General features: G+C 40.2%; 1 protein-coding gene across 1 annotated transcript in view; it reads right to left on the bottom strand.

Annotated features, from left to right (window-relative positions):
- Window positions 1-26049, bottom strand: part of LOC118660738 (serine/arginine-rich splicing factor SR45) — an 81528-nt gene that overhangs the window by 13778 nt on the left and 41701 nt on the right. The window contains exons 2-3 of the mRNA XM_036318416.1: window positions 13894-14941; window positions 9917-9990 (exon numbers count right to left, since the gene is read on the bottom strand). Coding sequence (XP_036174309.1) covers window positions 9917-9990; window positions 13894-14941 — 1122 coding nt within the window. The remainder of the gene's footprint in view (window positions 1-9916; window positions 9991-13893; window positions 14942-26049) is intronic.

Below are 26049 nucleotides of genomic sequence, written 5' to 3'. Positions count from 1 at the left end.
AGGCCTAGGGAGCATATCCACGCACGAATTTCGTGCATCAGGCCTCTAGCTGATTCTATAATCAGTTTATTTTCCTAAACTCTGCATAATTAAGAACAGCTTAAATTATTACAGTGCTCATGCTCCCCCACCTCCCTCCTTTCATATACCTAAATTCTCCAGATTTTAGGATATCAGAGTATTTCATACTTGAATGGTGAGATTTAGGCACTAATCAGCAGCTGGAGGAAGTTATCATTACTGTTTTTGTTGATTTATTTATTTACACTAGGTCTGTCCTTTGGTCATGAAAATGCAAAGGTGCATGTAAGTGATCTTACCTACTAGAGAATGATGCTTTGTCCTATGGTTCCACCTCTCTTTTCCTGCACATTCATCTAACCTCCATTCCCTCTAGTCTCTGAATGCTGCATTGACATCCTAGGAATGTAAGTGTTTCATGTCAGCACAGAACCCAGTGTCCAGGCTCTGTTCTGCACCTTTCCATCCACCATCTCTCTGGAGGCCAAGGTTCCAGGCAAACTGTATCAATAGTATTGGCATTTGGCCCCTATCCCTTCCTTCAGAAAACCCACCTTAAGGCAAGAAACACAAGTAGTCTCTGCTTCCTTCTGTAGAAAACATGCATAGAACTGGTCTGAAATGAAAGGAAAATAAATGAACAAACAAAATTCTGCCTTTTAAAAGTAATCTTCATCTTCTTCTATTTATACTTTACACTTAGTAGGCCACAGTGTTTTTAGCCTACTCCACTTCTAATTCGCATTATATTTTTTACTAATGACAGTGATGAACTTTCCCTTGCTTTAAAAAAAATTAATAAAAATACAGACCTACCTGGTCCTTGCCTCTTGAAACTGGCCATAGGCTGTAAATTTACTGGGAACATTTTCCCATGGATTGTGCACACCTGGAAGATTAAGAAACTCAAATTCTAGGAAGCAAGGCATTATATCTTGGATAGTATAGAGTTTACAGAGTTATAAAGACTAAAATCTCTCCTACTCCAGAAGTTAATATATTTTGTTCAATTAACACTCTTTAGTAAAATTGTAGTGCAAAATAAGTTGAGAAAAAGCTAAATTGTGTATACTCAAGTTTACAGCCTTAACTCTAATACATTTTTGTTGTATGTCAAACAATGTCTACACATAATCTCATTTTAACCTTGCCATGGTATTATCACACAGATGGAAACACCAGGCTTTAAGAGTTGGAATCACATCTATTCCTCACTGCAATATTATGATTTTTTTTGTTATTCTAACCTCCTGAGTCATCTGTGGAGTTGGAGAGGGTGTAGGTTTATATAAATATGATATAGTTAATAATAATTCAATAAAAATGTGTTTTCACTATAAATTGGACATAACAATAAAAAAAAACTTTTGAGTAGAAACAAATATCCATGTCCACTGCTGATACAATTCATTCAATCACTTACTCATTCTTCATATATTTTATTCATTTGCCAAAATCTCATTTAAAATAATACTGATTTACAATGGAGGCCAGAGCTACTGAGATAGGAGCTATCCAAGCTTATCAGAGTGTTGTGGTTATTATCAACTGACTTCATCATCCTCTCCTATTTTGGCTGGCATTCTCACCAGGCAGGGGGATTCCAGAGGGTCAGGGCATCCCAGCCTTCAGGCTAATGAGGAACTTTCCATCCCTCTCCTCCCATCCCTTCTCCCTCTCTTCCTTCAGTGTTACTGTTAGCAATTCCCAGGCAACATCCCTCAAACCACCTGCTGGCTCAGTTCTCCCCACTCAGGGATTCCTGCTCCATTAGATTTTGCACAAAGAGCACTCTCACTCAGGTCCTATTTCTAGAGAGGGACATTAGAAGTTTAAGATTAATTTCATTGTAATCATCACATGGAAGAATTCCAAATTCAAACAGTCCTTGTTTTTGCTTTTTAAAATCAAAGCTATTAAATTATTCCAAACAGTAAAAAATCAACATGTTTAGTATTAGAAACTGCATTTTAAAATATTTTTTGTTTATACATTTCACAATTTGTTTTTAATTTATGGCAACTGTACATAGTTGATATTTCTATGGATATTTTAGCCAAGTTAAATGATTTTGATGCTCTTAAAGAAAGATTTGAAAGTAGTTTGCCACTTAGTGCACTTAAAAAATACTTTAAAAAAGTATTTCTTAGAATTAGCCAAGGTTAGAGTCTTTTCTTAATCATTTTGTGTAAAATAACATCAGTAAATGCCATACAAAAACAGCCATATTATTGACATGCTCAGAAACTGATTCCTTCTTGAATTATGTAATCAGTAAAACAGGTTACAAAGCTCTGCAGTGATACAAACATTAGATATCCCATCAAATTCAAGAAAAGACAAGAAAATCTATAGGTATAATATAAATAATACTGTGTCAAAAATTTAGAGCATACATGTTTTTCCTTCCTATTTTTTGTATTTTATAAGTTTTCTTTGAGTACTTTAATATAAACATTTAGAAAAAAATGATTGACCCATTATCCCAGATATAAGAATTAGTTCTCCCATATCTCAAGAGTAATATGTAGATAGTACCAGCCATTTTCTCAGAAACAGTTCTCCATCTCGATAAATCTTTGAAAAGAGAGATTATATAAGCTCTAAAGGCCATGATTCTGTCTCAGCCATTATTGTGTCTCCTGGAGTATATAACATGCTTAACATAGCAGGTACCCAAAGAATGCAGGCTGAATTTTTAAAACATTGATAAAGAGAGTCTTAAAACACACCTTACTTATAATTATGCAGCAAGTTTCCTTTGAAATTTATGAGTTCATAACTCTTAAAAAATAGGCCCCCCCCCCTTTAAAAGTGATGAAGTAGACAAAAGTTAATTGGTTCGTGTTTAGAACCAAAGCTATAATATGAAGATGTGATTCCCCAGCCTGTGGTTTATGAAATTATCTTGAGACCAGCTGATGCTTCTGCCAAGGTGTAAAGACAGGGAGCACTGGGCCCTTTTGATAGATGATTGGCACAGGCAGATTTCTGACTGTCACTGAGCCTATTTTCTCTGTGATTGGACACTACTTTACCTACACCTCACGGTCCTCTTCTGAGAAATGACTAAGATACGGGAAAGCACCATGCACAGATTAGTTATTCTTCCTTATTATTACCTTCTGATTATGAACATGTTAGGGCAGATTAATCAGAAGAATGTTTACTAAGGGAAATAAACTACTAATGTCATTTGGGCTTTTAAACTTGCTACATGGTCTCATTTGACCTCACTGGACATCAATTTTCTCAACTATAACAAGAAGGTTAATCAGATTCTCTCTTAAATCCTTCCAGCTATAAAATCCTCTGACTCTAATCCCTTCAACTGCTTGAATTTATGAGGTAGGGGTGGGAAATGGAGTAGGAGAGGGTTGGAAGAGTTTTTTAAATATTAAACATACACGAATCATGGACACAGTCTTCCATTATTAGTGCGATTTTTCTTAATACAAAGAAGCACAATTTAGCCTGACTTCACTCACCATCACTTCCCACACCCATACATTTTTTAAAAAGCAGGATTATAAGATAGTTTGAGAGTATATTTATGGACACAGTAGTTAGTAGTTGAGTTATGAAGCTTTCAATAGAATTACCTCCAATACTGTCTGGCATAGGAATTCGGTTAAAAGTAGCAAAAGAAAAAGGTTCATATACCTTATACTTGTGGCAAACAATGACACAGCATACAGAAAAAGGGACCAAAAAATTCATATTCAGGGCTGAACCTTGAAATCAGGTTGCAAGACCTCTACACTATTTCATATAGAGAAAGGCAACTTAACTTGAAATAGCTCACTGCATCTCCAAACCAAACACTTTCAGCAGCACTTTACTTACTACAAGTTAATGTATGACTTACACTATTTTGGGCAATCAGCAGGTTAGTTGCTCATGTGAGGACTTTTTCAGACTTTCAACAAAATAACTGTAAACTCACAAGATAACTATACCTCAAGTCAAAGAATAGTTATTAAAAACTCATGATTTCATCCTATTATATTCACCTAATTAATATGTACTCAAACAGCAGGTTTGTGCTAAATTTGAACCACTAGGGATAACTGATGATGGAAATATAGTGTGACTGGCCCTAATTTTATTTGTAGGTTTAAGCATTAAGACTGGAGGTAAAAAAGTTTAGGTCAACCAAATAGGGCAGCCACAGAAGCAACAATGACAAACTACCAACTACTGTTTTGCTTCTCTTTCCTGTAAAGAAGAAAGAGGGTCTGAAAATTATGGGATAACTTCCATTAGTTTCTAAAGATGCAGATTCCATTTCTCCCTAAGAAAATTTGGTGTGGTGGTAATCTAGGATGTACAAATGGGAAACCTCTGATGAACAGTGGGGAGGAAACTAAAAATTTCCATGACTATAGGGAAGGATAGACAAGTGGGAGGAAAATGGATAAATTAAAAAAGAACAAATGAGAAAGAAAACGCCCTTTCCCTCTTTCTATTCCCTACAGGTAATTTATTAGTTATTCTTGAAATGTTTGAACAGCATGCTATTGCCATGCAATGATCAAGAAAATACATTTTTCAGTTTACTCTTTGTTTTACTGATGGGGATCTAATCAAACTTGTTAAGACCTAGGACCCTCCACCTGGAAAATGAATAGTTATTTAAAAATAAATTAATTTCTTCAAATCAATACTTTATCATTAAATTAGCTCAACATTTTGTTATTTAAAGCAAGTATTTTTCATAAATACTACTGAATAATATACCTTCCTACAGAGATTCAAAAAGCAGATAAAGCCCTAACCGGTTTGGCTCAGTGGAGAGAGCATTGGCCTGCGGGCTCAAGGGTCCCAGGTTCGATTCCGGTCAAGGGTATGTACCTTGGTTGTGGGCACATCCCCAGTGAGGAGTGTGCAGGAGGCAGCTGATCGATGTTTCTAACTCTCTATCCCTCTCCCTTCCTCTGTGTAAAAAATCAATAAAATATATTAAAAAAAAAAAAAAGCAGATAAAGAGAGAAACTTCAGGAGGCACTAAAATGAATTAGCAGAAAGTTTAAAGGTAAAATTGACCACATTATTTTGGATGTTCTGGAAGCATCACAATTCCAATGATTCTATCCCAATCTATAATAAAAAAAAAAAAAAAAGCCATAATATGCTCATTAGACCGGACGTCCTCCTAGATGTCCTTCTAGACGACCTTCCTGACAAAGCTGGGGCTGTTAGAGAAACCTGGGTCCTGGGTGCCTGCCAGTGGCCGGAGGGAAGCCCAGGTCCCAGGTGCCAGAGGGAAGACGTTGCTGGCAGCCGGGTGAAGGAAGGCCTACTCTTGCACAAATTACATGCATTGGGCCTCTAGTATAATCATAAATCAGTAGAAAATACTTTCAGATTAGTGATCTGACCAAAAAAAGTCATTAAGCATGATTTAAGCAGCATCCCAAAAGAAATCCTAAATTCCCTAAAGAATTAACTTTAGTCTTATAATCTGTGGAATGAAAGTGCCACACTTTTATTTCACCTAAACTATCTATTAAAAGGTAATTTATATACAATAAGAGTACTTTACACCCATCTTAAAAAATAAGTGATGACCTCACACCTGTCAGAATGGTTATCATCAATAAATCAAAAAACAACAAATGTGGGCAATAATTTAGAAAAAGGGAACCCTCATGTACTGTTGGTGGGAACGCTGATTGGTGCAGCCACTGCAGACAGCAGTATAGAGTTACCTCAAAAATTTAAAAATGGAACTGCCTTATGACCCAGCAATTCTACTTCTGGAAATTTATCCAAAGAAACGCAAAACGCTATTGCGAAAGAATATATGCACCCCTTTGTTCATTGCAGCATTATTTACAATAGCCAAGATTTAGAATCAGCCCAAGTGCCCATCAGTAGATGAGTGGATAAAAATGCTGTGGCAATTTACATAATGGAAGACTACTCAGCCATAAAAAGGAAAGACATCTTACCTTATGCAGCAGTATGGATGGACCTGGAGAGTATTATGCTAAGTGAAATAAGCCAGTCAGAGAAAGACCATATAATTTCACTTATATGTGGAATCTAATGAACAAAATAAACCTACAAACAAAATAGAAACAGACTCATAGATACAGAGAACAGACTCACAGTTATCAGAGGGGGCTGGGTAAAAAAGGTGAAGGAATTAAACAAAGAAAAAAAAAACCTCATAGATGCAGACAATAGTATGGTGATTACCAGAGGGAAAGGGCTTAAGGGAAGGTAGAAAAGGATAAAGGGGGGATAAATGGTGATAGAACAAGACTTGACTTGGGGTAGTGAGCACATAATACAATATACAGATGATGTATTATAGAATTGTATACCTGAAACCTATATAAATTGTATTAACCAATGTCACCCCAATAAATTCAATAAAAATTTAAAAAATAATTGATAAAACTACCCTAATTTAGTCTTTGAAAACACTAATTAAAAAATCCAAAAACACAAAACTTACCCCATTGGTTGGAATCCCAGAGTCCTAACTTTTCTTCTTATTTTTCCTTTCTTTCTAAAGCACTCTTTAAAATTGCCTGTTGTATTTTTTAATGTACTCAGAAGTCCTAAGGCTCTGGAAGTTTTTCAACTAGTAAAATAAACATAGCAATCGAGTACCTGCAGTTCTGCTAACAGTATTGTTTGTATTCTAAACCCCATCTACAAAGGCTACAGAGAAAAATATCCAGTATAAACAAATATTACTTAGATACCAGTGGCATCTCAAAGCAGCACACCCAAGTCTCAAAATGTAAAAGGAAGAAATTTTCCACTCCTACAGTACATAACTCCCTGGTGAACCTTGTCAGGAAAAGAGAATGAAATTGCCTCTGTTACTGTGAAGTTGGGGAGGAGGTGTGGGTATGAAGGAAATCACTAATTCTCTTTCTTCATTTGTTCACCATTATTTTTCCCTCATTAAATCTCTTCTTTTCCATGATGGCTCTCTCTTTTCTCCACACTTCCTCCTTTTAGCTGTTCCCTCCATTCACAGAAATTCAAGGAATTAGAGTTTGCTATGAAAATAGATCCTTTGAATCTTTGTTAATAAAAAGTAATACAATGATAGTTTTAATTTATACAAAAAGAATTGAAAGAGTTTCAAAAGTTTTTGTTAAAAATGTGTAGTGTGAAATTGTTAAGCTTCTCCATACTTTAGCATTATATCTTGAAAAGTTCTAACTGCTGCCAGAAGAAAAGTATAGTTAGCAAAAAAATTTCCATTACTCTTATATTAAGAAGCCACACCCCATACAACTAATGACAGGAAAACATTTCAATTCAAACCCCTAGCACTATCCAGCCTGAAGCAAAGTTGTTGTGCGTGGGGTTTTTTTTGTTTGTTTGCTTGTTTTTTAAATATATTTTATTGATTTTTTACAGAGAGGAAGGGAGAGGGACAGAGAGTTAGAAACATTGATGAGAGAGAAACATCGATCAGCTGCCTCCTGCACACCCCCCACTGAGGATGTGCCCGCAACCAAGGTACATGCCCCTGACTGGAATCAAACCTGGGACCCTTGAGTCTGCAGGCCGACGCTCTATCCACTGAGCCAAATCAGCCAGGCATGTGTGTTTTTTCTTAAAGATACAAAAATAAAATACAACTCACATTTTCAGTGAAGAAAAGAAACTCTGGCTAAATAAGTAGCAATTATGCGGAAGAATTTATATGCTAGGCACGACTGAATGTAAAAACACCAGAGCAGTCAACCAAAGCATTAACACTTTGAGTATGATTAACAGAATGAACTTTCAAAGGTCAATTAAATGTCAACGCACTTTAAAGAGATATTCTTCTTATGAATGGTCAGAGTATAATAACACCTCATAATTTAGGGGTCCCCTTCTTAATTCAAAGGTAATATGCATGTGATATAGGTATATACATATACAGACTTATGTCATCAACCAGATTACTATAGAAAGTCATCTAACATTTACTCTAGAGCTTTGACTAAATAACTATTTATTATACAGCATTATCCAATAAAGATGAAATGCAAAGTACACTGGAAACATTAAGACTAAACTTTATCCAATAGCTGACCCTATTTATCTATAATTAAAAAAAGCATAATATGCTAATTAGACCAACAGCTGACCGACCTTCTGGATGAAGCCAGGGCTGCAGCCGTGCGATTGAGGCAGCCGCCATGGCTGTGAAGGCCTACTCTTGCATGAATTTTGTGCATCGGGCCTCTAGTTCTATAATAAGAAGTCATTCACAAAGACAACCCTTTACTGTCCTTAATACATCATCCTACTACTTAATGCATCTCTTCCACTAACCTTCCCTGAATGCTTGTGCTTAAAAAGCTTACCAAAAAAGTACATGGCATTCAAAAACTGCCATGTTTAGCATTAGCAATCTTTGGGATAGACCAAGTCCTGAACTCAATTAAGAGCCCATATCCCATCCCACATAAGGAAGACCAAGTTGTCCTAGAACCTCAGAATGAGAAGGGACCATCAACATCATCTGACCCAAACCTCTCCACATTTACAGCTCAAGAAATGTAGAACCACAAAGGCAGAGCAACCTGGCTTATCTCCCATAGCTCCTTAGTAGATGTCAACTCTTTAAAACGTACTTTGTCCACTGTTTTCTTCCCTACATAAAATCTATCATATACTTTCTCTCCCTTAGGACTTTAAGACCAAGTTATAATTGACCAAATAGCTGTGGCTACCATTGGAATTCAGAGGAGGAGAGAACCTTTAAGATGTTAATGATCTGGGAAGGCTCCAGGGAGGAGTTGGAAATTGAAGAATGGTAGAATCTGGTTGGTTTGAAAGAAGGCATCAGGGAAGCAATATGGGCTAAGGCACTACAGTGAGTGAGCCAGCCATATTCCAGGAACTGCAGAGTATGTAAGACCATGGTTTCAGGACCACTATATGAGCCAGCAAGAGGAGGTTCAATTTGATTGGGGGGTATATAGAAAATAATGAGAGAATCTTGATTTTAGAAAACTGAGGTGAAGACAGCAAAGACTAGCATTGCAATATGTTTGCAAGACAGAATGGAGATGGGAAAAGAGAAACATTGTGGTGCCTCACTGGGGTCTGTCTACTAATATTAATAATTTTTACGGGGTTATTGTAAGGAAAATGTGAGCTGATGTGAGAAAAGGCACTTTGAAAAGTATAAGAGCTCTAGAAAGTAAAGGTATTTTTAAAAGTTGGGGGCAGGGGTCTCTCTGATCATGTCCTCACGTTTTGATGGCATATATTTCTCTGAAAAGGCAAATTTGGAGTTGAATTCTGGATGTACTACTATGGGGTCAGAGGTAGAAATCTCCTCCCTTCAATAATTCTAAAACCTAGCCGAAACCGGTTTGGCTCAGTGGATAGAGCGTCGGCCTGCGGACTGAAAGGTCCCGGGTTCGATTCCGGTCAAAGGGCATATACTTTGGTTGCGGGCACATCCCCAGTAGGAGATGTGCAGGAGGCAGCTGATTGGTGTTTCTCTCTCATCGATATTTCTGACTCTCTATCTCTCTCCCTTTCTCTCTGTAAAAAATCAATAAAATATATTTAAAAAATAAATAAATAAATAAATAAATATTTAAAAAAATAATAATAATAATTCTAAAACCTAGATCCCAAAAGGAAAGACAGCTTCCACCCTAAGCCCCTGCAAGGTTGAGGATCATCAATACTAAAATACAAAACCAGGATTAAAAACGTGAGGCAGAACACATAGTATTTCTTAGAGTAAGTCAACAAAGTATATAAAGGATTAAATAAGGTGGTACAAAAAGGGAGGAGGGGAGAGGAGACAGCAGCTGAGGCAGCCCAGGTTATTAGCTGGCACTGCAGTCTGCATCCTTCTCCTGTCCCTTTCCCTCTACTCAACAATTACTATTTAGTGGTCTGACCTTACCTGTGTCCAGAGCTACTTATCTCCTCCAGCGTTGTCTTCCTCTCTTGTCCCTCTTCTATAGCAACTTTCCAAGGCTAAAAGAGAAATTTTTAAGTTACTACAATAAATTAAAAGCTATATATATGGAGTATATACTGAGTGTCAGTTATTATCTGTCACTAATTTGTATCTTACATAATTTATAATCTTACATAATTTCCAAAATAACTCCTATGAGGCAGGTAGTGTTATCCTCATTTTTAAGTAAGGTTGAAAGCTTAGAGCAGTGGTCGGCAAACTCATTAGTCAACAGAGCCAAATATCAACAGTACAACGATTGAAATTTCTTTTGAGAGCCAAATTTTTTAAACTTAAACTATATAGGTAGGTACATTGTTATTAACTTAATTAGGGTGCTCCTAAGGCTTAGGAAGAGCCACACTCAAGGGGCCAAAACGCCGCATGTGGCTCGCGAGCCACAGTTTGCCGACCAGGGGCTTAGAGGGTCGAGGATGCAGCTCAAGGTTACGTAGGTAGTAAAAGGCAAAGCCGGGATTTAAATCAAGTGTGTTCGATCTCTCAGCTTATGCTTTGAACCTCTCTTCTAAATTCTTCCCTTTTATTTCAATAAACATGGAAGTCCTCACTTATATGTCAGAGAGTTTATGGAGACAGAGAGGTTATAGGACCCATTATATGGGATTTTAGTCGGAAGTTTTGACAACAGAGGGCAAGGGGCCTGGTTTCAGCCAGATACTTCTCTACCAAATTATCAGATTTAAGACTGAAATCTTCAAATGTGAGTGTTTAACTGTGTTGCGGGAATAGCTTTCCATTCGGCATTCTTGCTCTCTCGCAGGCCTTCTGTCCCTTGGGATCAATTCCCAATTATTTGCTTGAAACCTTATCTCCCTTGTTGAAGAGGAGGAAGTGGCTGGGATTGCCACTCCCACAGATCACACACAAGCTAGAGGTGGTGGTGAGAGTATCCCACAGTAGGAGGGGTCTCTTGGATCTTGTGCCCCAAAGCAGCTTTAACTCTTCTTGTAGGTGGTGTCTTGGTTAGCTTGCCGAAGCAGTTCATGCGGGAGGGGTTCCCTGGTCCAGCTAACAGATGAAGCCAATATGTCTGGTGCTGGAGGGGAAGTGATCTGAGCAGTGAGCACCTCAGGATGCTTTTTTTAGTGCTCCCAGATTCTAGGACCTAGAAGCAACAGTTGCCATTAAATACTGGCAAGAAAACTCTAACACTATTTTTTAAAAAGTAGTGTGATTTGGGAGAGTTTTGTTAATAATACAGATTCTAGGTTCTGCTAACAGAAATTCTGATGCTTATAGGAAGGTGGCCAAGAGTCTGAAGTTTTCTAAGTGCTACAGAAGGTTCTGATACAGGTGGTCTAAGGACCAAAAACTCTCAGATACACTGCTCTATTCCTCTACAAGGCTGTCTAACCAGCAAACCTGCTCTGAGGATTACATTATACAAAGACAGTTTGCTTGTTCAAAGATCAATGCAGAGTGGTCACTTTTAAATAAGGCTACTAGGCTTTCCAGAAGTTTCCAGGCTTACAACTGTTGGGGACTTCTTTTCCTGATATCACCAAATAGACAGGTCCCTCAGGAAAAATAAAATATCTCATTCATGATGCAGTCCACATAGGATATCTCCAGACCCAATGCTTGTCTAGAGTGAAGAACCTTCTTGGCAAGATGCTATTTCCAGTGCTTATTTTATATTTGGTGTAAGATTGGAGACAATTTTCTCACTGGAGATTTACTTGATTTCAAAGATACATTTTCCTTCATGCAACTGCATTGAAAGGCTTATTTCATGCTATCATAAAACCAAGTTAAAAGTCAGACAAGAACTCAAATGAAATATTATGGTATGATTAAGCCATTTAATTAGACATTCAATCACAATGCAAACAGCTACTTATTATTTAAGAAACATACCTTTTAAAAGGTTTGTGTTCTTCAAAGAAAGCTAAGTCATAAACGGTATTACATTAAATCAATATTGCTATCTTTCTCCAAGAAACCCTATCAATTGTCTTTGTCTCTTTCTAAATCTGAATCCCTATTTTAAGTTATACACTTTCAGGCTAGATACTAGAATAAGCTCACTTTTTCTGCCAGTTTTTTCTTTAATACTCTCCCTCTTTCCCATAAAGCATGATAATAATTCTCTTTAAGGTTGGGTAAATTTTTTTTAATTATTATTATCTGAACAGTAGGTATTTTATTCAGCAAATATTTGTTGAGTATATTTGTGCACACATATTTTTTAATCAGCTTCTGTTGTTATAAGCTCCATGAGAAGATAAAATGCCCAGGAGCACCTGACATCTAGAAGGCACTCTCAAGAATGACGAGAAAACTGGAGGAACTAACTCATCACTGAGAGAACAAAATAACTTCTTTTGTATTGAGTACTGACAAGTAGATATTTAATAGTTGAGAAAATTTTGGTTAGGGAAAAAATGTTTCACTTTTTATGGAAAAAGGTCAGGTTTACCATAATAACCAGAAGTTAACACTCCACTGTATTGCAATACAACCTGTGATGACAATATTTCAATACCATTACTAGACCAAAGCTTTAACATTAATGATTTATTAAAATTATACATGCCACTAACACATCCCAACTAAGATTATGTAAGTGAGCCATCTTGGCGTCAGTGATACTGAACACAGCAGCTATTTTCAATCCTTCATTAAAATTAGATCAAGCTGTACTTGCATTATGAAGATTTACATTAGTTTAAGGTTTCTTTGGGTACAAGTGACATTTTCTTTTCCTTCTTTGTCAGAAGTTAGAGCCCCATCCCCCACTGCCCTCCACAAGTTTTCAGTAGAAAGAAGGAATACAGGAAAAAAAAAGGGGGGGGGGGAGAAACACCTGCCCCGTTTCCGCTCTCCTATGTATAATAAAAACCTTGTTCTTCCCCTAAACTGAAGGGATGAAGGGATCGATCGCTGAGGGGACCTGTCACTTCACCCTCAAGCCTGGTTCCCTATTCCCAGCCATGGCCCCTAAAACTTTTTAAGTGGTTGCAGCTTAAAAAACAACAGTCTTGAGAAGCGTTTATAAAACAAGTAACGAGTGGCTTATTTTTTTTTTTTCATGAAAACCAAAACAAAACCTTGAAACACTACTGCTTGAAGACAACTGACTTGAAAAAGTTACTTCTCCGTAGAATGAGAGGTGAACCCAGGCGCAGGGAGATAGATCGTGGCCTATGGCTTCACAGGAAGGCCCAGCGAAAATCTCAAGCCGAGATCTATCCTGAAAAGGGGCAGACGTGTAGCTCCTGTAGCTCTAGCCCAGTGGTTCTCAACCTTCCTAATGCCGAGACCCTTTAATACAGTTCCTCACGTTGTGGTGACCCCCAACCATAAAATTATTTTCGTTGCTACTTCATAACTGTAATTTTGCTACTGTTATGAATCGTCATGTAAATATCTGAGATGCAAGATGTATTTTCATCGTTACAAATTGAACATAATTAAAGCATAGTGATTAATCACAAAAACAATATGTAATTATATGTTTTCCGATGGTCTTAGGCGACCCCTGTGAAAGGGTCGTCCGACCCCCCAAAGGGGTCGCGACGCACAGGTTGAGAACCGCTGCTCTAGCGGCTCTAGCGTAGCCTCACGTATCCCCCAGGAGGATAGCTAAGTGGTTAAGTCACTTGCCCAAGGTCAAGCAGAGCCAGTCGGTTGCAGGCAGGGCTGCTGCGCGACCTTCTAAATTTTCCACCCCCTCCCCCCCTACCCCCTCCCGCCCAGGCCCTCGGTGGCCCCGGCTCCCGGAGGGTTCCCACGGATACGGTTCACGAGTCGGTGGCATGTCAGCGCCTCTCCAGCCCTCGCACTTTTTATGTGTTCTCCCCGCCGGCTCCAAAAAGTAGGAACGGCTCTGTCCACGCCTTGTCCCCCAGCCCAGGTGCCCCCACCACTGAACCCCACCGCGCCCAAAGCCAACTCACCCGCAGGCCCGGGGCGCAGAGCCCTCGGGCGGACTCCGGCCTCCCCGCAGTCCCCGTGGTCCGCGCAGCGGCCCGGGCGGACGACGATCCCAGAAAGTCACCGGCCGGCCGGGACCGTGGACGCCAGGGGCGGGGGCCGCGCCACGCCGCCCCGCGGAGGCGCCGCAAACTTTTCCCGGCTCGCAAGTTGCCGGGCTCGGCGGCCGGGACCGACTTCCTTCGCCCGCCGCGAAAGCGAGGGGGCGCCCCTCTGCCGGGCGGGGGCCGGCGGGCCAGGAGGGGGCTGGGCGAGCCGGGCACCGTCCAGCAGGGGCCGGGGGAGCGCGGGCGCCGGCATGTGAGCTCGGCCGCATTGTCTCCGCGGCCTCGGACCGGCGGCACCGGCGGGCGCGGCCGGGAGTAGCCGTCCCGAAATTGCCGCTCCTTTTCGCCGCGCGGCTCACCGCGTTCTTTGTGTGGCGCTCGCCGCCCTCGGCCGCTCCGCCACTCGCCTGACAGCTGATGGGCGCGCCACGCCGGCTCCGCGTCCCCCGCCGGCGGAGTCCGGCCCGGCCGGAGGAGGAGAGAGGAGGGGCGAGCGTTGACAGATGCTGTCTCCGAGCGGCCCCCGCCGGGACGAAACCGGGGCTGCCCTGGGGAGACGCGGCCAGGCACCAGCCTCGGCACCGTGCTCCCCCTTCGAGCCCCTTTCCGCGCCGGGACCCCTCCCGCCCGCCCTCCGCGGCCGGCCGCCCGCCCCGCTCCGGTCCGGCGTCCGGCGCCCAGCTCCGTCGCCCAGCGCGCTCTGTCAGGACTCCTCGGGGACCCGCCCCGCCCCCTGGCTCCAGCCGCCTCCAATGGCCTCGGCCTACGGGGGCAGTTCCGTCCAATCAAGTGTCGGAAAGCCCGGCCAGTCCCCGAGAGGGTAGCCAATAGCAGGCGACTCCGGCAACACACCCCGCCCTGATCCACTGGGAGCAAACCGCTCGGAGCTCGCGGCGGGACCCGGATCCCGGCGCCCCGAGCAGGGCGAGTCCGGCCCCGCCGAGCTGTGTCACAGAGCGAGGGTCTATGGAGGGAAGTCCGGTGCTTACATTACTGCTATATGGGGTGTGGACGAAAACGGGAACACTGGACGCACTACTTTTGTAGATGCTACCTGAACTTAAACTCTTTTTCTGCGGAAGTTCATGCATGAAGGAAAGCGGCACAAACACGTAGTAGCACTTATTAACTATTTGAGTTAAAGGCTTTCCTTTTAGGACATCGCACTGCAGTGTTTAATCAGGCAGCTCTCAGATTGGTACATCTGCTGTCCTGAACATGTGTTTTCTTAATAGATTTGCCAGTACACCAGGTATCTGAAACTGGACTCTAGCCTTCTTCAAAAGGCTGCCGGTCATGACACTGACAACGTTGTTTTTTTCTTACTCCATTCAAGAATGAAAACATAGGAGCTTTGTATTAAAGTCATCTTTATTGTGAACTTTATTTCTGCAAGGAAGTCACATACTATCTTAAATAGAGACTGGATGAGATAGCTGACGGGGGTGGGGACTTGACTAATTCACTGGCCCCTAGCATTCAATCACAGTACCTTGCAAATAATAGACACTCTAGAGTTGTTTATATGATACGAAAAGGATTTGGTCCTATAAGATATGTAAAATTTATTGAGGTTTTTACTGAAAGTGGACTACACTTTGATACAAACAGTTATTGGTGAAATTTTTAACATATTTTGCATATGTTATAAACAAATAACACTTATTTGTATTTCAAATAACTGTCACATTCAGATTATTTCTTCTGGCAATAAACGTTGCATTTAAGCATTTTTGTACACTTGCACATGTTCTTTCTGCATAAATTATTTTGGTGACCAAATTTTTTTTAAAGATCTGTACAATGAAGAAGAAGACGATGAAGATGACAAAGAAGGAGAAGAAGAAGAAGAAGAAGAAGAAGAAGAAGAAGAAGAAGAAGAAGAAGAAGAAGAAGAAGAAGAAGAAGAAGAAGAAGAAGAAGAAGAAGAAGAGGAAGAAGGGAGATCAAACAAAAATAATGGCTTGTGTTACCATTTTGCTTTTGCAATTGGAACTCACCACACCTTATCAAATTAGCTTCAAGGGATAGCATGGGCTCTAAGACTAAGTTTTCTCAAAAGATTCTGGATTGACCTTGAGCAAATTTCTTAGTGACTAACTCTAGTTATGAAAGGACAATATTCCAGACTCTGCTTGCCTCATCCAGGGGCAGTGAGATCCAACCAAGATAGTGATTGTAAAGCATTGGTTTTCTGTGTGTCGGTGTACCAAAATCACAGCAGTCTTAACATGTTATTCTCTATCTCTGCATTTCTACAAGCAAGTGTCAAGATACTTGCCCACTAGCCGTCAGTCAATATTTCCTCTGACTGCATATTTTTCTCAATCTGAAAGTTTTCCCTCAAACTAGATATAAATAAGACTCCTCCCTCTTAATTCTTTACTCTCTCTCTCTCCCACCCCGCTTCCTCTCTCCCTCTGTATTCCTCTCTCCCTCTCTCTCTCTCTATTTTTTTCATGGAGAAGGTATTAGGGAAGACATTTAATTAACATAGCCTATGGTTGTCAATGTGCATAGTTTTACATGGAAGTTGTTAGTGGCTTGGTCAGGTTTATACCTACATCTTAAAGTAATTTTGCAGCCATTTATCAGGGATTCACTTAAGATATTCGTGCTTAATTTTCAAAGAGAAAAGCAAATATGTATGTTAAAGACATTTCCATGTGTCATAATATAATTTGTTTACTTTCTTCCAAAATATACAATCTAGTACAGAAGTTTAATTATTACTTCAAACAAATGTACATATGGTAACACTAGAATTTGCTAAATTTAATTGAACCAGCAGTTGTTATTTTCAACTAATTAACTGAATGAAAACTATGGAAGAATTCATGATTATGAATCCAATATGCACCACTTATTAAGTATATTTAAGTCAAAACCAGTATTAGGAATTAATAAGTCCACACCCATGTATTTCAGGGAATTAATATTTTATCAATTGTCTGGGTAATATGGGTGACTCCATTGATGAAGAAATCACCAATGATTTCTTCATCAGCTGTTCAACAAGGAAGAGGAGAGCAGTCGCTCTTTTAGAGAGCTATCAGTTTTAACACATATTTAAATGTTTACTAAACAACCTGACTTTGGGGGTAGTTTTAGCATTTGTAAAAATAATTTTTAATTTTTTAAAAAATATTTTTATTGATTTTTAGAGAGAGAAGGGAGAGGGAGAAAGAAAACCTTGATTTGGGAGTGAAAAATCCATCCATTGGCTGCCTTCTGGCGCCCCCCCCCCCCCCCAACACACACACACACACACACACATTTGCCTGAAATCAAGTCCTGTCCTGACCAGGAATCAAAGGGGCAGCCCCTCGGGTGCGTGGAACAATGTCCAAACAACTGACTTACAGCAGCCAGGGCAGAATAATTTTTAAAAAATATATGTTTATTGATTTAGAGAGGAAGGGAGAGGGAGAGAGAGATAGAAACATCAGTGATAAGAGAGAATCATTGACTGGCTGCCTTCTGCACACCCCACCCTGGGGATCAAGCCTGCAACCCAGGCATGTGCCCTGACTGGGAATCAAACCGTGATCTCCTGGTTCATAGGTTGATGCTCAACCACTGAGCCATGAAAGCTGGGCCAGAATCATTTTTAAATACATAGACATAAGATCTTTCTTAAAAAAAAATCCTCACCCAAAGATATGTTTTTATTGATCTTTAGAGGGAGAGGGGGAGGGGGAGGGAAAAGGAGAGAAACATCAATTTGCTGCTTTCCATATGTGCCCCAACCTAGGTATGTGCCCTGATTGGGAATGGAACCCAAAATCTTCCAGTGTATGGGATGACACTCCAGCCAATTGAGCCACCCAGCCAGGACCAGACAGAAGGCTTTTTACAAATTGAATTACATGATCTGACTAGTGACAATATTATTTCTTCTGAATTTTACATTTAGGACACTTTTATCTCAACATTTCTTATTAGTGAATATAATAAATAACTGGATTCACATCTTGCAGATTCTGATCGTTGGTATGCCTCTGAATTTCTGTGTCTTGGACAAATCAAACTTCCATGTGACTTCAATTCACTGAATCCAATTTATTCATTTGAAAATGATGTTATTAGGAATAGTGAAATAGTATCTGTTAGAGAGAACAGAAAAATAATTCCCTCATTTACCTTTCTATTTCTTAAAGGGATGAGGGAAAATTTATTTTCTGAACCACAACATCAGATTTTTTTTAACCCTCCTTTTACAAAACTTATATTTATCTGATTTTTTTGAACCTGACCCTGGAGTTTCTTCACTGTGGTATATTTATGGCAAGAGTCTTTTATATGTATATAAAGGAACAGAGAAAAAATTTCAAAAAAGCATTGGTGATGGGTACACTAACTATCCCTTCTCATTTTATCTTGGGCCACAACCTCAAGGCAAATTTCTTTTAGTGATTAGTATTAGAATAAATTTTGTTCCCCCTGAATTGACATATTTGTAGTGTCTCCTTTTTATTTCCACTGTAAGGCAGCTCTGAATTAAGTTTACAGCTCAATTTAAGAACATTTTGTGGTCTGCCTCATTGTGACGTTTTTAGAAACATATTTTCCTTATCTTGGTTTATTATTTTTGCTATACATTACCAGCTTATATTTGCATGTATGCATTTTATTTAAGCTATCTAAAAGACTTTCTAAAATAAGGTGAAGTATAAATGCACAAATAACATTTTGAGTCAAACATTACCCTGGGTATGATTAGCTGAGCAGTGAGGACAGCATGAAGGAGATTGCTATGGGTTTTCTTCACAGGGGAAGAGGAATCCGATTCACCAGGTATCTCAAAATCTTTTTCAAAGAGGCAGAAAAATATAGAGGTACAAGATAGGGAAAATGTATTTATATTTATTTTTTAAAGTTAAAGTTATAGGAAATATGCATTTATTAATATTTTCTGCAAAGTCAGGAGTTTCAAAAATAGAATATTTGTTTTAAATTTAAACTGAAATGCATATTATAAATTATCCTTAAATCATGGTCACTTCCCATGTTACCCTTTATAGTTAAGGGTAGCCTTTACAGTTAAGACAATAACCACTAGATTATGTTTCAAATACAGTATATCTTTTCACTAAGATCACTATACACCTATTTCCTTCAATTTTAGTAGTCTCTTTTAGAAAATAAACATGCCCCCCTTCTGTTTTTAAATAATATCCTACAATAGTTTTATTTTAAAAAGGCTTTTCCTGAGTAAGACACTGTCTTAAAACCATTGTAGAATCATCTTATTTTATTTTGTTTTATGAGATCTACTTTAATTAACTGTATCTTTAAAAAATCATATCTCATTTAAAATTGAGTCATTTACACAAAGCAGACGGTGTAGCATCTCTTTTTCTGGCCAGCAGGTCAGCGTGTAGGAGGTGCTCAATGAAGTTAGAAGTGTTTCTGCTGTTAAAACTCAACTTAAATATACAAACATTTTTATCAGCTCACATAATTCACAGTCCACTTTACAATCTTGACAAAGTAAAATTAAATATAAGAAAAGTTTAAAAAGCTGACAGAAGGTGGAAGATGAGAGAAGGGAGTAAAAGTGGAAGACAAGTAGGGGCATTCCTTGCCTTATTCCACCTAGAGGGGTGTCAAGAAACAGACTCAAATTTGTTAGACAAGAACCAGAAGTATGAGTAGATATTTCTAAATTACAACCAACAGAACTTAAAAATATAATTATCCAAATTACAGAGGGTTGAGAAAAGAACTATAGGAAAGGAACTAAAATCTCATTTTACATAGCTGAGGGTCTAGCACATAGAGATAGGTGGATAAAAACAAATATATACATATGTTAGTTATTCCATTATTTAAGTTTTATATTTTTTTCAAATAAGTTTATTATTTAGCTTTCTAAAAGCAGACATGGTTGAAAGACTTTTCCTTTTTGGTGGGGGCTGGTGTTTCAATTGGGTGTGAGAAGGATTGTAGTCTTAACATTTTTAAACCAAGTATAATATAGTTTAGATGAAATTTTTCAATATTACAAAAAGTCTTAACATAAAATTTGTTTTAAAAAAATAAATGTAGGGTATGCTGGGAAAGCACAATTGTAAATATTTTGGGTAGGTTAAAAGGAGGTTTGGGACCTCAGTGTGCTAAAATACAAACATTAATCAGGAATATATATGGTGGTTTTAAGAAAGCAATTATAATGGGATGTATAGTGCAAATATTTTATTTTCTTCACAAACAATTCATAATATAGTAGATTATCTTTTTTTGTGCTTGAGAACAACTGTGCCTTGAAATCCCACAGATTCTAGTACAGATTGGAGGGTGTTTGTTAAATGCCTGTTTTTGATGAAGTAATTGTGTTTCATTTGAAACTGTGAGACTCAGCACACAGGAAAACTCAACAGAAAATGTGTTCAATTGTGAGCTTTATAGCTTGAAAAATGAATGAAAATTATGGAGAGAAGATTCTGTGGAAAGTTACAAAAGAATTTAGAAATCTGGAACGGAGAATATTTGAGGAATTAACATTTTTGAGCTTTGGGGGGTTCCAGATTTTTCAGATATAACTCACAGTTAACTTTATGTGCCAGTGAGGAAGCATATTGGGGCCACTGTAAAATACTACAGGGGGTCTTTTAGAATTAGTTCCTCTTGGACAAGAGGGAAATCAACCTCTTGGATTTGCAGTCTGCACTGTAAATATTCAAAGACAAAGGGAAAAATCATTTACACAATCCATGGAGGAAGAAAGTGTGTGTGAAGTGTGTGTGTGTGTGTGTGTGTGTAAGGGACTAGGCTGAATTAATTATTTGGTCACCAAACCTTTGGATCAGCTGCCAGTTGATAAGGAGCAGGATAAATCTAAAAGGAATGTCCAGAATACTTAAAGAGTTATAGTGAAAGTAAAAATGACTGTCAGAGTATAATGTTTTAATCCTATTATGCAAATTTTTGTTTTGTTTATGCAAATTTTTATTTTATAATGTACTAGAGGCCCGGTGCACAGATTTGTGCACCGGTGGGGTCCCTTGGCCTGGCCTGTGGGGATCAGTGAACCTCCCCACCGCCGCCTGACCTTACCCGCCAGCTCCTCGGGCTCCAGCCCGCTGTCCTTGTAGACCCCGCACAGCACAAAGTAGTGAGCAAAGCTGCAGGCGGCCAGGGAGGAGCCCAAGCCTGGGCTGGGCACCACACCACTCCCGCTCATCCTGGCCCTGCTGTGCCTGCCACCACAGCCACTCTGGCATGCAGGGAAAGTGTCCGTGGCAGAGGCTGGTACTACAGCTGCACTTGCCAGCCCTGAGCCTGGCATCTGGTGCAGGTCTGTCAGCTGAGCAGCGCTCCAGCTGTGGGAGTTCACTGACCACCAGGGGCAGCTCCTGCATTGAACACCTGCCCCCTGGTGGTGAGTGCGTGTCATAGCTACCAGTTGGTCGTCCAGTTATCCAGTCGTCCTGATGCTTAGGCTTTTATAGATATAGATGGTGCCATTTGGAGAGAATATTTGTGGAAACTACCTGAACTCTAACCAAAGCATTCTCATATAGGTGCCATCTCTCCAAACTTGCCTGGAAATAAATATAGCAATAAGTGTTGAATTTTTATTCACCTTTTTTTTTTTTTTCATTTGGAAAGAACCTTCACATATGTAATATCATTAAATCTTCATCACTTACTCTCCAGATTATGAGAAGGCAGTCTGAGGTAGTATTTGGATTCAAAGACAGTTTTTAGTTCTGCTACTCTGATGGGACTCAACCAGGTCACCAATTCCTCTGGGCCTATAAATGAGGATGATAATAATTTTAGATGCTTTATCTCTCTTGCTATATATTGTTTTGTGGATGGAAGTGGCCAGTTTGTTAGAATGTGCATTGCAGACCGTTATGTGGCTCACCAATGTGCTTATTAGCATAGGTTCTATTCCCACATTAGAGAGAATGGAAAGGAGGCACAGTGATTGAGATGCATTTTCTGTTACCCATTTAGATAAGGCTCTGTTCATGGCCCTAGGGCCCCAGGTCTCTTAATTATTCATGTTCTTTTAACTACTCTGTGGGCATCAACTATGACATTAGAATAATCTGATGTTTCCTCAATTTCTTTCTTGAATCGAAGAGCTTGACTAATTGGTTACTAGGGCCTTTCTGACTAGAAACCCTACGATAATCAAGAATTTGGTTCTTCAACACTCTCAGGGCTTTCTATTAACTTAAAGGGGATGAAGACAACCAATGCAGTAGATAAAGAGCTCTCTGTAGAAAACAGGAGCATTTCCCTTGCTCCTGAGAGAAGAAAATGGGTACAGAGAACCAGGGACATGGTCTGAGTTGGAAACTTCAAAAAGATAAAACAGTTCCTGAAGATATCCTAAATGTGGGGATAGAATGGACATGGAGAGGGAATGTCTAAGGTTCAGGGGCAAATGTTCAGTGACATCTTCTAAACACATAAATGGCCTTGTTTTGCTTCAGTGGATCCATATGGAACAGAGATGACCATGAAAATGTAAGACCCTTTCATCCTTCCCCCAGAATTCTCAGAAAAATTGGTAGGACTTTGGATATCTACAGCTAGATGACACATAGCATAGAATGGAAATAAAAGTAAAGAAAAGCCCTAATCTTTTTTTTTTTATATATATATTTATTTTTTTTTAAATTCTTTTTTTTAATTAAATCTTTATTGTTCAGATTATTACATTTGTTCCTCTTTTTTCCCCCCCATAACTCCCCTCCTCCCAGTTCACGCCCCACCCTCCGCCCTTACTCCCCACCCACTGTCCTCATCCATAGGTGCACGATTTTTGTCCAGTCTCTTCCTGTATCTCCCACACCCCTTTCCCCCCCCCCCCAAGAATAGTCAGTCCATTCCCTTTCTATGTCCCTGATTCTATTATAATCACCAGTTCATTCTGTTCATCAGATTATTTATTCACTTGATTCTTAGATTCACTTGTTGATAGATGCATATTTGTTGTTCATAATTTGTATCTTTACCTTTTTCTTCCTCTTCCTCTTCTTAAAGGATACCTTTCAGCATTTCATATAATCCTGGTTTGGTGGTGATGAACTCCTTTAGCTTTTCCTTATCTGTGAAGCTCTTTATCTGACCTTCTATTCTGAATGATAGCTTTGCTGGATAAAGTAATCTTGGTTGTAGGTTCTTGGTATTCATCACTTTGAATATTTCTTGCCACTCCCTTCTGGCCTGCAAAGTTTCTGTTGAGAAATCAGCTGACAGTCGTATGGATATTCCCTTGTAGGTAACTGAGTTTCTTTCTCTTGCTGTTTTTAAGATTCTCTCTTTATCTTTTGCTCTTGGCATTTTAATTATGATGTGTCTTGGTGTGGTCCTCTTTGGATTCCTTTTGTTTGGGGTTCTCTGCGCTTCTTGGACCTGTAAGTCCATTTCTTTCACCAGGTGGGGGAAGTTTTCTGTCATTATTTCTTCAAATAGGTTTTCAATATCTTTCTCTCTCTCATCTTCTGGCACCCCTATAATTCTGATGTTGGTACGCTTGAAGCTGTCCCAGAGGCTCCTTACACTATCCTCGCATTTTTGGATTCTTTTTTCATTTTGCTTTTCCGGTTGGGTGTTTTTTGCTTCCTCGCATTTCAAATCATTGACTTGATTCTTGCGCTCCTCTGGTCTGCTGTCGGGAGTCTGTATAATATTTGTTATTTCAGTCCGTGTATGCTTAATTTCTAGTTGGTTCCCCAATATAACATCGAGGGTCTCATTAGTTTTCTTGTAGATCTCATTAAGTTTATCGGCGGCTTCTAAACAGTTCTTGAGAGACCTTAAAAGTGTGGTTCTGAACTCTATATCTTCCATTGACAATTTTGTCCTGTTTCTTTGTCTCTGCATTTTGTTATGCTTCCTTGGTGCACCCCCTAGTGGTCTTTGTGCGCAGTCTTATAGTTAAACCTTGATTGTTGTAGCTAATACCAGGGAGGGTTTGACCTCCAGGCCAAGTGGCTATGAGAATCAGCTGTGTCTGCAGTGAGAGAACTTCTGTCCTCTAGGGAGGTGCTAATCTGGCGTTTGCCTGAGGCTATCCGGCAAATGCCTGTGTGCAGGGCTTGGGCGGGGCGGGTCGCACAGGATCAACAGGGTGGGCCGGAGAGAGCAGTTATGGCGGCTCTCAGTCCTGTCCCCAGGGGCTCTGCCTCTCTGAGTCCCAGCACCCGCTGCAAAGCTCGGAGAGAAAGCTGCACTCGCTCTGACCGAAGCCAGACAGTCCCACTTCTCCCGTTTGAGTCTGGGTCACTAAAGACTCGCCTGTATCTGGAGCTCAGAGTCTGTGACTCCCTCCCGATTGAAAACGCCAACCGCGCCCTCCGCCGCCAGCCCGCTCCGCGCACTCCACACCTCAGAATTTGACTTCAGCACTGCGCCTCCTCTGAGTGTCCGTATGCGTTTCTCTTTCCTCCTAGTTGTAGGACTTCCACTCAGCCAGCGTTCCTGTGGTTCTGGGTGATGTCCGTTCCGTTTTTTAGTTTCACTTTTGAAGTAGTTGTTCAAGGGAGCAAACTCTGGCGTTAACCTATGCCGCCATCTTGGTTCCAAAACTCCCTAATCTTATTTGAGTGCCCACTTCTCTTATTATTGCTAAATTTTGTCTTTATTTCCCAGCAAACATTATGTTTAAGTCACATAAAATAGAATATAAATTGTGATCTGTTAAGGATATGATACACAATATATGAATAGAATAAAATCTAGAAAGATCAATACCTAAATGTGATTATCTCTGTGTAGTAGGATTATGATGATCTACATACTTTTTTCTATTTTCTGAAAATTTTCTAATAAACAAGTTACAATTAAAATTATAAAAATCTTTTAAAGGCATATAACTGATACAAACTCACTTCTTCATTGCTGAATTAGTTACAAAGTTTTTGAATAAAAAGAGATGTGTGCCCTGACTGTTTTGGCTCAGTGGATAAAACGTTGGCCTGTAGACTGAAGTGTCTTGGGTTCAATTCCGGTTGAGGGTGTGTGCCTTGGTTGCGGGCACATCCCCAGTGGGGAGTGTGCAGGAGGCAGCTGAATCGATGTTTCTCTCTCATTGATGTTTCTAGCTCTCTACCTCTCTCCCTTCCTCTCTGTAAAAATCAAGAAAATATATATATTTTTAAAAAGAGACGTGTGCAATGTATGAATTATATTAAATTGCTTCTTATTGAAAATCTCTTTACTTAGACTTTTGAACCAAAAGTCTAAATATTCATTGTGATAAAATAATTTAGATGATTTTCATGGCCACCTAAAAACAAGGAAATCATATAAAAAAGAAGAGAAATAAATTTTCAGTGTGACAGTTACCTCTAACATCTAACTCCAGTTTTTTGGTCAGCTGTTTTCCTTTGAAGGATATGGAAAATCTTCGTGGCTCATTTGTTCACTTAAGGTAGAATACTTAAGGACTAGAGGCCCGGTACACGAAATTCGAGCATGGGAGGGGTGTCCCTCCACCCACCTTGCGCGCTCTCTCAATCTGGGATCCCTTGGGTAGGATCCCTAGGCCAGGCGGGTGATCAGGGCCTATTGGGGCTTTCCTTCCCCTGGTTGCAGGCAGCTGGCCCTGCCCCCACTGCTGCCACTGCTTGCCATCTGTGTGGTGCTTCCCCTCCCCCACCCCTGCCACCGGTTGTCTCCCTCTACCAGCGACAGGCATGGGGTGCAATCGCTTGGCTGGCCTGGGCTTCCCTCTGCGGGGTGATTACTGGCTGGCCCCACACACCTGCCACAATGTCGCTGGCCAGTGGCCTGGGCCCCCCTCTGTGGAGTGATCGATTGCTGGGCCCCCAGATCAATCGCCCCACAGAGGGAGGCCCAACCCACACACCACAATGCTGCCAGCTAGGTGGCCTGGGTCTCCCTCTGCGGGATGATCGATTGCAGGTCTCCTTGGGGCAATCGATCGTGGGGCTCTGTGATCAATCACCCCGCAGAGGGTGGCTTGGGCCTCACTCTGGGGGGCCATTGTGGAGTGATTGCGGGGCCTCCTGACCAATCACATTGGCTGGCCTGGCGCCAGGGCATGTCATAGCGTGGTTGTCTGGAAGGTCTTCTGGATAGTAG

The sequence above is a fragment of the Myotis myotis genome, unplaced genomic scaffold (genome assembly GCF_014108235.1).
Source record: "Myotis myotis isolate mMyoMyo1 unplaced genomic scaffold, mMyoMyo1.p scaffold_m19_p_7, whole genome shotgun sequence".
NCBI lineage: Eukaryota > Metazoa > Chordata > Mammalia > Chiroptera > Vespertilionidae > Myotis > Myotis myotis.
The sequence above is the reverse complement of the archived record's forward strand: the minus strand, read 5'-3'. Positions and strand labels throughout refer to the sequence as shown.